At 40.9% G+C, this 14,840-nt stretch overlaps 2 protein-coding genes across 2 annotated transcripts in view; both read left to right on the top strand.

The window, feature by feature from the left end:
* Positions 1-14,840, top strand: part of EFCAB5 (EF-hand calcium binding domain 5) — a 138,778-nt gene that overhangs the window by 101,054 nt on the left and 22,884 nt on the right. The window contains exons 15-18 of the mRNA XM_044921814.1: positions 6,944-7,233; positions 9,137-9,306; positions 9,795-10,023; positions 12,636-12,788. Coding sequence (XP_044777749.1) covers positions 6,944-7,233; positions 9,137-9,306; positions 9,795-10,023; positions 12,636-12,788 — 842 coding nt within the window. The remainder of the gene's footprint in view (positions 1-6,943; positions 7,234-9,136; positions 9,307-9,794; positions 10,024-12,635; positions 12,789-14,840) is intronic.
* On the top strand, positions 8,615-8,975 carry LOC110593040 (60S ribosomal protein L37a-like). Its single transcript, XM_021704291.2, has one exon. The coding sequence runs from the start codon at positions 8,615-8,617 to the stop codon at positions 8,891-8,893; it is 279 nt and encodes a 92-aa protein (XP_021559966.2). The 3' UTR covers positions 8,894-8,975.

Genomic DNA, 14,840 nt, shown 5'->3' with positions numbered 1-14,840 from the left:
CATGGAGCACTGGGTGTTATGCACAAACAATGAATCATGGAACACTACATCTAAAACTAATGATGTATTGTATGGTGACTAACATAATAAAATAAAATTAAAAAAATAAAATATTTAAAGAGCTGAAAAAAAAAAAAGAAACTGAAAACTGGACAAATAGTGTAAAACAAACTGCTGTTTCTTCACTTTGGAACAAGGAATCTCTAAGCAACTCCTCAGCCTTTCCTTGATTGCCATGACTTTAACATTTCTGAAGATTATAGGCTGGTTGTTTTTAGTATGTCCTTTTAGTTTGGTCTAATGTTTCCTCATGATTAAATTCAGATTAATCACCTTTAGCAAAAATATCATGTAAGTGACGCTGTGTTTTCTCATTGAATCTTAGCAGAAGTCCCATGATAATAACATGATATCTGTGGCGACTCCTCAAAAAATTAAAAATAGAACTACCCTATGAGCGAATGATCACTCTACTGGGTATTTACCCAAATAATACAAAAACACTAGTTCAAAAAGATACATGCACCCCTTTGTTTATTGCAGCATTATTTACAATAGCCAAACTATGGAAGCAACCCAAATGCCCACTGATAGATGAATGGATAAAGAAGATGGGATATATATACACACACACATATACATACAATGGAATATTATTCAGACATAAAAAAAGAATGAAATATTGCCATTTGCAACAATATGGGTGGAACTAGAGAGTATTATGCTAAGTGAAATAGGCCAGTCAGAGAAAGACAAATACCATAAAACTTCACTCATATGTGGAATTTAAGAAACAAAACAAGGAAAAAGAGACAAACCAAAAAACAGATTCTTGGCTCTAGAGAACAAACTGATGGTTAGTAGAGGGGAGGTGGGTGAGGGGATGGGGGAAATAGGTGAAGGGGATTAAAGAATACACTTACCTTGATGAGCACTGAGTAATGTATGGAATTGTTGAATCACTATATTGTACACCTGAAACTAATATAACACTATGTTAACTACACTGGGATTTTTAAAAAATGAGATCTTTCAGTCCCTTCCACTTAAAAATTACTCTTTTTCCCTTTGTAATTAATAAGTTTTTTGTGGTTGTCCTTTGAAACCATAGAAACATTCCCTTTCTTTCTTTTTTTTTTTTTTTAAGATTTTATTTTTAAGTAATCCCTACACCCAATGTGGGGCTCGAACTCACAACCCCAAGATCAAGTTGAATGCTCTACCAACTGAGCCAGCCAGGCCCCCCAGAATCATTCCCTTTCTTGTCAAACTTTTTGTTCATTTATTATAACAATATGTACTCATGGTTTCCTATCTTATTCAATGGGTTGTGATCCAACACTATCACTATTTATTTTAATGTTCCTATTGTCCCAGATTTGACCGATTGGGAGTCCTTTCAGTCTAGCCATGTCTTCCTCTTCCTTCCAACATTCTTTTTTTTTTTTTTTAAGATTATATTTATTTATTTGACAGAGAGATAGAGCCAGAGAGCACAAGCAGGGGGAGTGGCGGAAGGAGAGGGAGAAGCAGACTCCCCGCCGAGCAGGGAGCCCGATGCGGGACTCAGTCCCAGGACCCTGAGATCATGACCTGAGCCAAAGGCAGATGCTTAACCAACTGAGCCACCCAGGTGCCCCTCCCTCCAATATTCTATTATGAAAAATATCAGGGGCACCTGGGTGGCTCAGTTGGCTAAGCATCTGACTCTTGTTTTATGATCTCAGGGTCGTGAAATCGAGCCCCATGCCGGGGTCTGCACAGAGTCTGCTTGAGATTCTCTCCCTTACCCTATGCCCCTCCCCTCGCTCATGTGCCCTCTCTCTCTCTCTCTCTCAAAAATCTTTAAAAAATTTTCCAAACATACTGAAAAGCTAAAAGTGTTTTACAGTGAGCACCTATATACCCACCACCTAGATTCGACAATTAACATTTTACTACACTTTTAAAAATTATCTATTTATTCATCTCTTTATCCCTCTATCCTTCCATTTCTCTTGTTTTTGATACATTTCAAAATAAATTGCAGACATCAATACACTCCTCTCTAAACACTTCAGCATCTATATCTTTAGAGTTTGATATATGTTTTTTGGTGGGAATGCAAGCTGATGCACCCACTCTGGAAAACAGTATGGAGGTTCCTCAAAAAGTTGAAAATAGAGCTACCATATGACCCAGCAGTTGCACTACTGGGTATTTACCCCAAAGATACAAATGTAGTGATCCACAGGGGTACGTGCACCCCAATGTTTATAGCAGCAATGTCCACAATAGCCAAACTATGGAAAGAGCCAAGATGTCCATCGACAGATGAATGGATAAAGAAGATGTGTTTTTTTATAATTTTTTTATTATGTTAGTCACCATACAGTACATCATTAGTTTTTGATATACGTTAACAGTTTTTTTTCCTTTGAGGTAAAATTACACACAACAAACCATACAATTTTTAAGTGTACATTCACTGAGTTTTTGCAAAGCATAACTTGTGCATCCCATACCCCTATTAAGATATAGAACACAAAGTTCCATCATGCCCTTTTCTTATGCAATCCCCATCACCAAATCCCCAGGACAAGCGCTCTTCTGGTTGTTTTCCACTATAGATATGTTTTATCCCTTCTAATCCATATTTATGGAATCGTTTGTACCCTTTTGTGTAAGGCTTCTTTCACTCAGCATGTTCTTTCTTGAGATTCTTTTTTTTTTTTAAAGATTTTATTTATTTATTTGAGAGAGAGAGAATGAGAGAGAGAAAGCACATGAGAGGGGGGAGGGTCAGAGGGAGAAGCAGACTCCCTGCCGAGCAGGGAGCCCGATGCGGGACTCGATCCCGGGATTCCAGGATCATGACCTGAGCCGAAGGCAGTGGCTTAACCAACTGAGCCACCCAGGCGCCCTCTTTCTTGAGATTCTTAAATGTTGTTACACATATCAACAATTTGCTTCTTTTTTCTCTGAAGTATTCCGTTAATATGAATATACTACAGTTTGTTAGTCCATTCTCCAACTGATGGACACTTAGACTGTTGCCTGTTCTTGACTATTATGAACAAAGATGCTATAAACAATCTTGTACAAATCTTTTGTGTGGATATATGTTTTTATTTCTCTTTAATAAATACCCAGGAGTAGGATTTCTGGGCTATAGGGTAGGTGTATTTTTAGTTATATAAGAAACTGCCAGAATGTTTCCTGTGGCCTTTTAACATGTATCTATCATTCTCTGAGCACCTCCTTGCTTTGCACAATGAGATCTTCTAGATTCGTCTTATACTTTCCCTGCTCCCACCCTGGCATCACCCATTTCTCCAATGAACCCCGGTTTCTTTTAGTGGGGAATGGTATTTAGAGGCCAAGATCTTGGTTCTACACATGCTTATTGCTCCCAGGTCACTGCTCCCAAGTTTCTCTTGGGAAGTGTGTGTATGGGTGTGTGTGTGTGTGTATAAACAATAAGTTCACACCCATACTTTCCAGGCCAAAATAGTAACAGGGTTCATTCCAGTTTTCTCCCTTTTTTGTAGCTCCCTTCTCTCTTGCTTGTATTATCTATCTATCTATCTATCTATCTATCTATCATCTATCTATCTATCTAATCAATCCCCCTGTGTGGAACTAATCTCCCACCACACTGTCCTCTCCCCCACACTGATGTCTTTTCCTTCTCACTACACTTAAGTTCCAACATCCTGTATTAATCTCCCTTCCCACAGCTTCCCTCCTTACTCTGCTCAGGCTCTGACATCCCATACCAGATCCCCCTTCCATGTGAATGCCCTTCATACATCCCTTAGGTTCTGACATTCTGTGACAAGGCATCTTTTCATGTAGATGCTCTCCTCAATCTACTCAGGCTTCTTATTCCTTATGCTGAGCTGAACTCCTACTTGGAAGTCCTCTTCATTTTGCTTGGGCCCTGATTCCCCATGCCGGGCTGTCTCTCCACATGGATACCCTCCTCCCACTGTTTAGGTTCTGACTTCAAGTGAAGCTGTCCCTCCATTTGGATGCCCTTCTCACTCTGCAAAGGCCTAAATACCGCATATGGATATCCTCTTCTTCCTGCTTAGGTTCTGATACCCCAAGCTAAACAACCTCTGCAGAGCCACGCTCTCCACTCAGATAGGCTGGAGATTGCCTGTCTTCATGGATAACATCTTCACCTGCTCAGGCTCTGACAACCCATGCCAAGTCACTTCCTGATCAATGCCCTCCTTACCCCACTGGATTCGGATACCCCGCTCTGGGCCACCGTGGCTTCCTTTGATCAGGAGCAGATGCTTACCTTGTCCTGCCCCACCAATGGCTTAGGACCTAATTGTTTAAGAAGGGAAGGAATAAAAGGAGAAAAAGAAAAAGATACAGAGGAGGAAGAACCCACAAGTTACTTTTAATTTAATTCAAGACTATATCTTGAGGACCCTTTGAGTCCAAGTAATAGAAAACACAGCCCAGAGTGGTTAAACAAAAAAAGGCTTTATTAGTTCACATGATGGAAAAGTCCAGGGCTATTTCAGGACACAGCTGGGTTTGGGAGTTCAAATAATGACATTAGGACAAGTGTCTGCTTCTTTCTTTTTGTCTTTTTCAGTCTGATCCTGCTCTTTTCTATGTTTTGACTCCATTTTCATACAGCCTTTACCCTGTGGAGACCAGGTCCAGTCTCACATCCTCACAGGTTTATTCAAGTCCAGTGGGAATAAAAAGGAAAATGTTCTCTTCCTAATAATTCAAGCAAAGAGTCTGGCATTTGTCTGGACTCAACCAACCACCCTGGCTGTGGGAGCAGAATGTCCTGACTGGCTTAGGCCCACGATGCATGCTGCATCTCTCAAGCCACGAGTGGAATCCCATTCAAACACACAAAGTGAGATGAAAGTGGAGTAGCTTCCCCAAAGCAAAATTTGGGATACAAGTAACAGGAGAAAGATGAGTGGATGCTAAAGAGCAATAATCAACAAAAGTCCAACTATAAAAATGAGAAGCTTTCATTGATAAGATGACTAAACATACCAGGCAATATGTTGTCAAATAGCTGATACAGAATAGCTGCTTGTCTTTCAAGGGAAGGAGAAATTGTGGTGGAAGCCTTCTTCAAGAAGGAGAGATTTTGAAATTTGAAATTTAAGCGAGAAGGGCACATACCCTACGACTTATTTATAATAATATATAATATATAAGTTATAATAAGTGTCAAAGAAACGTACACACGTGCACCAGGAGACATGTATAAAAATGCTCATAGCACTGCTCATAAGGGTAAACTCTGGTGACAACCTGCATGCCCACGGACAGGAGAATAAATCCATGGCCGTATGCTCACAAAATGACATACTATATAGTGGTGGAAATGAATGAGTCACAGCTAGAGGAACAACATGGATGGATATGGTAACATGATGTGGAATAAAAAAAGTAAGTCCCAGAAAACTATACATAGTATGATGTCCTTTCTCTGAAGTTCACAAGTAGGCAGAACTAAACCACATATTGTTTAGAAGTACACACACACACACACACACACGAATAACACTATTGGGAAAATAAAAGGAAGGGAAAGATGAAGCAAAAGCAAAATTTCAGGATATTGGTGGGGGCGTGGGGAGGCAGGGGATGGAACAAGGTCAGGCCATGGAGGAAGATGTGTTATTGGTAATGTTCAGGTTTGGCAGCACATTCGTAATTGTACAATTAAAAAAAATAAAAGAGATATGGAAGCAGAAGTGTGCAAGGCATGGTCAGGATCATAAGTAGAGATACTGGAGCAGCTAAATTCAGGTGTACAACATAGCGATTCAGCTTCTCTATACATTATGCTATGCTCACCTCAAGGGCAGCCACTATCTGTCACCATACAGTACTATTACAATATCATTGATTATATTCCCTATGCTGTGCCTTTTATTCCTGTGACTTATTCATTGTATAACTAGAAGTCTGTATCTCCCACTACCCTTCACCCTTTCTGTCCATCCTCCTACCCCCCTTCCCTCTTGCAACCATCAGTTTGTTCTCTGTATTCATAGGTCTGATTCTGCTTTTTGTCACAAGTCATGTCTTAATTTAATTTTATAAATATGTATTGAGCCTTACTCTTGGTAATCTAATTATGTATAAAATGATTAATACTGGTTTGGGATTATGGAAACAGGAATGGAGAGGAGTGGCCACAAGATATATTGCCGGGCGCCTGGGTGGCTCAGATGGTTAAGTGTCTGCCTTCAGCTCAGGTCATGATCCCAGGGTCCTGGGATCGAGTCCCGCATTGGGCTCCCTGCTCCTACCTCTGCCTCTCTCTCTCTCTCTGTCTCTCCTGAATAAACAAATAAAATTAAAAAAAAAAATTAAAAAAAAAAAAAGATATATTGCCAAAGGCTAACAGGATAGGATTAAGTGGCCTGTTGGACATGGAAGGTAAAAAGTAGGGAGGAGTCAAAGTTGACCCTGGGGTTTCCCCCGGCTGAGTGTGGTAGAGTTAAAAAAAACAAAACAGAGGGGCACCTGGGTGGCTCAGTTGGTTAAGCATCCAACTCCTGATTTTGGTTCAGGTTATGATCTCAGGGTTGTGAGATCAAGCCCCACGTCCAGCTGGGCGTGGTGCCTGCTTAAGATTCTCTTGCTCCCTCTCCCTTTGCCCCTCCTCCTACTCTCCCCTCCCTCTTTCTCTCTCAATCCCTGAAAAAAAAAATTTTTTTTAATTAAAAATAAAAGTACATTAAAAAAAACAAAACAGAAACAGGGAAGATGACACAGGACACCTTGAGCTCAATACAGGAAGTCACTGTAGGTGTTCTGTTGGACTTTGAGTTGCCTTTGATATACCTGGTTTTCCATGGGTGGCTGTTGTCAGGGGCTTCAGTCAGCTATAAAAGGGGAATGAAAATTTCCCCAGTAGATAAGTGAACTTTTGATTAGTTCTCGGTTTTATGTCTTTTAGCTAAACTACACATCCAATTTTCAAAGCCACACCCTGACCAAGAAGTGAGGTTGTCTTTAAAACAGTTTCAGAAATACATAGAATTGGTTGTATCTGAACTCAGGGGCAATGAAGATCATGTTCTGGAAAGTGTTGTGGAGTTTCTGATGAATACTTTAGAAAGGAGCCATATTGAGAATCTGAGGAATTGTGCCAGACGGAAATGGCTGTACCAAATCCAATGCGCTGCAGAGACAAGTGGGGTGTCCCTGGAGCCGGTGTACACGGAGACCTTTAATGCCCTCACCCAGGTAGGTTTTTCTAAGGTGCTATATAAAAGGAAAAATGTCCTCATAGTAGGTGATGTTCAATGGTTGCAAAGGGGGAACACACGAAATTCTCTTGAAAAATCACTGGGTACTGCTATAGATGTTTTATTCATTCCCAAACATTACAATGACCCAAAGCCTAGGAAAGATGCAGCTGGAATGATTGTAGGTTGGGAAGGTAGAAGTAGAGAGGAAAGGTATAAAAGACAGAATCATGTCTTGCGATTTCTAATTCCATTTGTGCTGAGAGTCAAATAAGCTTAAGGAAGAAAATAGACTAATATTGAAAAATACCAGTAAGGAAATGTGCAGGCACTTCAAGCCACATTTCCCTTGCATGATGTTTTGGGAGTCGGTTTCAAAAGGAACTATTTAAATCATAAAGTCATTATAAAGGAGGATCCAACATCACACAATATTTCATAGCACTGCCTAGAAACACGCTGATACTATTATAGAATCGTGCCACTTAAAACACATGCCTCTGATGGGACCGCTGCCCACAGCTTTGCCATCCTCTTCAAGACTCCCAGCTGGTTGCTCCTCCCAGGCAGAAATAGCATGGCTGTCTCCTATATATGTCACAGACTCCACTAGTCCGGGAACCCTGGAATCACTCATCTCAGTTAAATTGCAACACTTAATTAAAGGACTTATTTACTGAATGGCTGAATTTTCCAGTATAGATTGAAATGGTGTGACCAGAAACAGAAGACCCATCTAGAAAAAGAGATATCACTCCAACTTGCTTCAGAGATCTGTGGTACATTTTTGTTAGTTACTCTATAGATCTTTTATGTTGAAAAGAAAGAATAAAGGCAGAAGAAAAAAAAAACATGAAAAGCAAACCTAAGTATATAGAAAGAGGAGACAAAGATCAAGGAAAGCATCTTTCATGTCCCCAACTTATGGACATGCTATTATCATAGTACTGGTTAATGACATCATGATATTTTAGGTACAGAGAATTTTCAGTTATTTTAATTAGAAAGAGTAGTTGCATAAAGTCTGCATTCTGGGGCCCCAAGAAATTTTTTCCTGACATAAATCAAATATCATAGCCAAACTATGTTAAGAATTCCTGGAGAGCATTTTTTTCTACATTCACTCCACAGAAGATGGTGAAAATCTACTCAAGAAATATGAGTGAAATGAAGCCATATTCTTACCCTAGCCCTCTAAAATAAATACTTTTAAGTGAAGCCCAGACAATATGACTATAGTTTAAAGGGATCCAAGTTTTAAACCTCTAAATTTGAGTAAGATGGGAGATTTTTTTTTAAGTAAACCAATTTAATTGACATAAAGTAAATCGATTCCACTCATTAAAACTCAGATTTGGGAAGACCTAGTTTGCGGCGACATGGCTAAATGCACCAAGAAGGTCAGAATTGTGGGGAAATATGGGACCCGTTATGGTGCCTCCCTCGGGAAAATGGTGAAGAAGATTGAAATAAGCCAGCACGCCAAGTACACTTGCCCCTTCTGTGGCAAAACCAAGATGAAAAGAGGAGCTGTGGGGATCTGGCATTGTGGCTCCTGCATGAAAACCGTCGCTGGTGGCGCTTGGACCTACAACACCACTTCTGCCGTCACAGTAAAGTCTGCCATCAGAAGACTGAAGGAGTTGAAAGACCAGTAGAAGCTTCACCATCTGAAACATTGCTAGCCTATAATAAATGGGTTAATTTATGTAACAACAACAAAAAAAAAACACACAAAAACTCAGATTTGGGAGACAGCTGTGAGGTCAGCCTTTTTCCCACTGCCCATGAATGCTAATTATTGGGATCAGATGCTCAAACAGGCTAATGAAGGGAGACATGATTAAAGTAATAGCTCTTTGGCTATCGGCAAATACATGGTCAGAAATATTTTGCCATAGGATGCTGAAGCCCATGGGAATAAGAAGATCAGTGCTCACATTTCCCTCTTAGAAGAGAACCTACTACTGCCTGATAGAGGGGAAGTTCTATTGAGGAACATAGCTTGTACTTTAGATGATGCTCCATTTGTACTGAACCGAGTGCTCTACAGGGACATGAAGGGAATCAGGTAAGAATTTCTTGAGGAGGTTGGTTTTACCCTTCTAAAAAAAAATAATTCCCTTTCTGAAGTAAACTAGTATTGAAATCCTAGTTAGGTGCCCACGAGAGAAATGCCTCAAGTCACCAATGCTTCTGGAGTGGGAGGTGATGGGTTTCTAGTCTTGAATAATTGCCCTGGTCATTCCTAGAGCTCCCTCCTAGGCATTGATTTGCCATGTTTGGACTCTGCTTCACAATATCAGCTCAATTATTTCTGCCTGCTTTATAAGTTATGTCTCCGGCATCCTGTTTATATATGTTTACCCTGTTATGATCTAAGCTTGTTTTTTTAAAACTTTTTCTCAAGTCAGACTCTCCAACTGTAATTTCATGAGTCCACTGCTCTGACATATAATCCCGATAATTATGAATGGAGAATTTATTTAATTTCCTGCACAGTTTCATCTAAAGCCTTCTCCTGGGCCTTTCTACCATCTTCATATTCCTATTCCTCAGCTTCACAGTAGTGGATGAAGGAAAGCCAATACACGTGCCCCAAGTTCAACACCACGGGAACATCTTTTTCTGGAACCATTCCCTCAAGAAGAATGATCAAAACGGGTCATTCCTGGCTCTGCCTCTTCAGGATGCATATATGAGGATCTTTGGGGTCATGGCTGTTGACACCCTAAGAGATCCCAAAAAAATAAACATCTTTGTACCTCATGAGATCAGATTCTATCAGGTAAGTCATGGAGGAATTCTTCAAAAGCAATGGTAGGATTGCCTCTCCTTCCATACTTTTTATTTTATTTTATTTTTTAAGATTTTATTTATTTATTTGACAGAGAGAGAGAGAGAGAGAGCAGGAACACAAGCAGGGGGAGTGGGAGAGGGAGAAGCAGGCTTCCTGCAGAGCAGGGAGCCCAATGTGGGACTCGATCCCAGGACCCTGGGATCATGACCTGAGCCGAAGGCAGACGCTTAATGACTGAGCCACCCAGGCACCCTCCTTCCATACTTTTTAAAAAGCAAAACCTAAAACCAGATGAGAGTAAACCTGTATATATAGATAGTGTCATCCTACCTGTTCCTGTTCACTGTATCTAACAGTCTTTGGAGAGGTTCCTCATTACACATGGAAGGACTTAGCCTCAGGTGCACATCTATGCCTCAGTCTCTCTGGGGAGATTGTTAATATGTGTCCCATTGCCCTAATCATAGGAGCAGCATTTTATGCTGTAGAACTGAAATCCAACCATTAGACTACTAATTGAGACCCACAAAATAGGAATGAAGCTTGAGAAGGGACACATTTATGTTTTATTAATAGGGGAACCTATAAATTTTTTACTCTTTCCACAAATGCATTCCCATGGCTCTTGGTTTCAGTGTTATGATTTTTGAGGATGAAGAATGAAGGAAAAAGCCTAAATGTGTCTTGAGTATGCATGTTTTCAAATTAGATCACAAAAAAGGCACTTTTAAGACGATAATGACCATTTCTACAAGCATTTTAATTTGGTTTTATGAATAGAAATTGCAATGAAGGAAGATTGAAAGCCTTTATGGAGGCGATGGCCTGAGATGTAGCAGCAATCAGGAGCTTGCTATGCTTTTATCACTTGTTCCCCTCTAAGCCCCTGGCTCTTTATGTCTATTTACCAGGATTTAAAATTTTCTCTTCCTAGGATGCCTCAGGTCATGATCTTGGGGTCATGGGATCGAGCCCCATGTCAGGCTCAGCATGGAGTCTGCTTGAGATTTTCTCCTTCTCCCTCTGCCCCTCTCCCCACTTGTGCTTTCTCTCTCTCAAATAAAATCTTTAAAAATAAATAAATAAAATAAAAATTTCTCTTCCTATTTACTGGATGTATAATTGAGGAAAGTGGTAGAACCTTTTTCTCTGGACATCTTTTTTTTTTTTTTTTAAAGATTTTATTTTATTTATTTGACAGAGAGAGACAGCTAGAGAGGGAACACAAGCAGGGGGAGTGGGAGAGGGAGAAGCAGGCTCCAGGCCGAGCAGAGAGCCCGATGCGGGGCTCGATCCCAGGACCCTGGGATCATGACCTGAGCTGAAGGCAGACGCTTAACGACTGAGCCACCCAGGTGCCCCTCTCTGGACATCTTTTTAAAAATATGATTCACTCTCATCTGGCATAAAGGATGATGTGAAGATATTAAAAAGAAGATGGAGGAGAATGGAGTTATCAGTAGGTGAATTACAGATGGTCTTGTCAGAGAACATGTCAAAATGATTTTTAAACCGACTCTCTAACGCTGCCTGGGCTCACAGTGTCCCTTAGCTCCTGGGACACACCATTGCTGCTCTCCCAAGTACAGGGTGGGCGTGTTGTATCCCTTAACAACTGATACAGTGCCTCTGACACAGAGTAAGGAGTCAACACGTGTGCTTTCCATGTAATACTGAGAACTGTTCAGGAGTGACGTTGATCTCTAGGTCAATGTAGGTGACAATTTATGTTTGGGACTTTATTTCATTTCATGCCAAGGATGAAGTAACATTGTGAAAATAAAGTATTATGTGTGAAAGAAAGAAAAAATTGACTCTCTAGCCCCTGGAGGTAAAAGGCTCCTGGGTTATCCTGAGATGCCTTGGGTCCTATTATGAAATTCGCATAATTTTGAAGAATTTGTGGTTTCTAGAGTCTCTTTTTAAATTATTATTATTATAAGTCAAGCAGAGAAAGACAATAGTCATATGGTTTCCCTCATATGTGGAACATGAGGAATCGTGTGCAGGACCACAGGGAGGGAAAACTGAATGGGAGGAAATCCTGGAGTCTCTTGACAACAAGACGACAGATGGGTTCTAAGGACTTCCTATCCCTTCTCTGTGGAACAGGCTCTCTTTAGGTCTAGGAGAAGACTGTGTAATCTAGCATGTTGCAGACCTTGGAACGGAGCACAGCCTGTACTACCGATCTGATGACAGAAGCCACATAACGATCCAGACATTCATATTGTGTCATATCAGGGCAGCTCCTACCCATCTGCCCAAGGTTGACACTGGTTCCTGGCTTGTAAATATTTTCCCTCATCTCAAACTTCACCTTATTCTTCTGACTCTGTTCTCTGACAGTACATATCACAGATTTCCCTGGATGATTATCAGGAAACGTAATAAGTTACGTGGATCTTCTAGTAGATCTCTCCTTAAACCTTTGATTTCTTGAGATCTTTTTTGCGTAGTAGGATCTGGAACACTGCCTTTTAAGAACTGACAGGTAATTTGTTGGAAGTAGATTATCATTAATTTTATAAGTTAATTGACGCATTAATGATTTTGTTATTTTAAAACGAAAAGACAATGAAAATGTTCTGTCTCTACAGGGTGTCGCCAATGTCTTCAGCACTGCCTATCACTATGTGCACAGCAGGGAGCACATCCTGCATGTTGTGATCAGGGGCATTGGCTGGCTCTGTGACATCACATCTGACATCACCACCATCACGACGTACTTTGTTGAGCCCGGCCCAACGCGGGTAGGCAAGGTTGGGCAGTGTTAGACCTCTAACAGAGTTTCTAGATATTATTGTCTTGCTAATATTTTTTAAAAGATTTTATTTATTTATTTATTTATTTGAGAGAGAGAGAGGAAAAGAGGGAGAGCACAGAGGGAGAGGGAGAAGCAGACACCCCACTGAGGAGGTAGCCTGAAGTGGGACTCGATCCCAGGACCCTGAGATCATGACCTGAGCCAAAGGCAGATGCTTGATCAACTGAGCCACCCAGGTACCCGTGTCTTGCTAATATTTTAAAACCATAATTAATTAGCTATTAGGCCAACTGGGGACATATTTCCCATAATCCCAACTCAAGAGCATTGGTTGTGAGTGGCAAAAGTCCATCTCAAACTGCCTTAGGCAAAAAAGGGAATTGATTGACTCATGTGACCAAAATAAAGCAAGGATGGGAGTCAGGCTGGCTTCCAGGATGACCAGTACCAGGAATTCAGTACCATCAGGCTCTCTGGTGTTCTTTCTCTCTGCAGTCCTCATGTCTGCCTCCCTCTACACTTTGGGTTTGGTCCTTCTAGCTTAAGATAGGCTTTCTCCCCAGGGCAAGCCAGATGCTTAGCAACTAAAAAAGAATCTTTCCTTCTTGTTTCAATTTGGAAAACCCAAGAGAGCTCTTTTTAGTCTATCCTGAGATATGCCCCCCAGCTGGGGGTGGGGATGGAGGAGTTTACACTAACTGGCAGCCCCCACCAGAATCATATGGGTGAAGTGGGAAGGGATGAGGCACTGCTGTTTGGAAGGACATAATTACATCACACCAGTTAAAAAAGGCCTGGCTATAATGTAATGAGTTTCACCAAATGTTTATTTTGCTTCTTTACACTTTTCCGCCCCCCAAGGTTTTATTTAAATTCCAGCTAGTTAACATACAGTGCAGTATTAGTTTCAGGTGTAGAATTTAGTGATGCCTCACTTATATATACAACACCTGGTGCTCATCACAACAAGTGCCCTCCTTACTATCCATCACCTGTTTAGCCCATTCTGCATGCTCTCCCAACCCCCAATGACCCACCTCCCCTCCAGTAACCATCAGTTTGTTCTCTATAGTTAAGAGTCTATTTCTCGGTTTGCCTCTCTTTTTTTCACACTTAATTTTACTTATTTAATTTTCTTCAGATTCATTTATTTATTAGAGAGAGAGCACGTGTGAGGGCAGGGGGAGGGACAGAGCATCCTGAAGCAGACTCCCCGCTGAGTGCAGAGCCCGATGTGGGGCTTGATCCCAGGACCACCAGGCACCCGAGATAGAGAAATTATCCTGGATTACCCAGGTGGTCCCAATGTAACCACCTAAGTCCTTAAAAGCACAGAACCTTGTCTGGCTGTGGTCCCTGAGAGATGGGAGGTTGGAAGAACGAGGGATGTCAGGGAGGGGGGAAAGGACAGGCCACCTGTTGCTGGTTCTGAGATGCTCAGGGCTATGTACAAAGACTGGGGTCTCTGGGAGCTAAGGGCAGTCCCCAGCTAACAGCCACCAGGGAAACCAAGACCTCAGTCCCTTATTTCCCTGAGGTCTTGAGAGGGACAAATGGCAAATGTGTGTGCCCAGTTTGTTATCTGAAGTCATATCAGTAGGCTCTTGAAAAAGCAAATGCCAGAGATTAGTCAGTGATTGCTGCCTTCTACCTCATCACATTTCTTTTCTAAGGCAGTACAGACTTTCTGCGTGAATGAGAGGGAAGGGGGAAGAGACTATCAAGAGGAAGAAAAAAACGATACCACAAGTAATGTTTTACAGCTCATCATACCTGATAGAAAGTAATTTTTTTCTACTTCAGTTTCAAAAATGCTGTTACTCTGCCCAGGATGTTCTCCCCACTTCACCCTGTGTCACCTTTAGATTCTACATGAAACAAACTACACACATTGCCAAGGAACCTAAGTTTTTTTAATAAAACAGAAAATCATATGATTTTTTTTGACAAGAACACCACTTTTTAAAAATATAATTTCTTCCAAGAATTATTTATAAATTTAACAAAATTCCAAGAAAAATCCCAAAATGATTTTTTA

The sequence above is a fragment of the Neomonachus schauinslandi genome, chromosome 15 (assembly GCF_002201575.2).
Source record: "Neomonachus schauinslandi chromosome 15, ASM220157v2, whole genome shotgun sequence".
Classification (NCBI taxonomy): Eukaryota; Metazoa; Chordata; class Mammalia; order Carnivora; family Phocidae; genus Neomonachus; species Neomonachus schauinslandi.
This window is presented reverse-complemented; position numbering and strand designations above follow the sequence as displayed.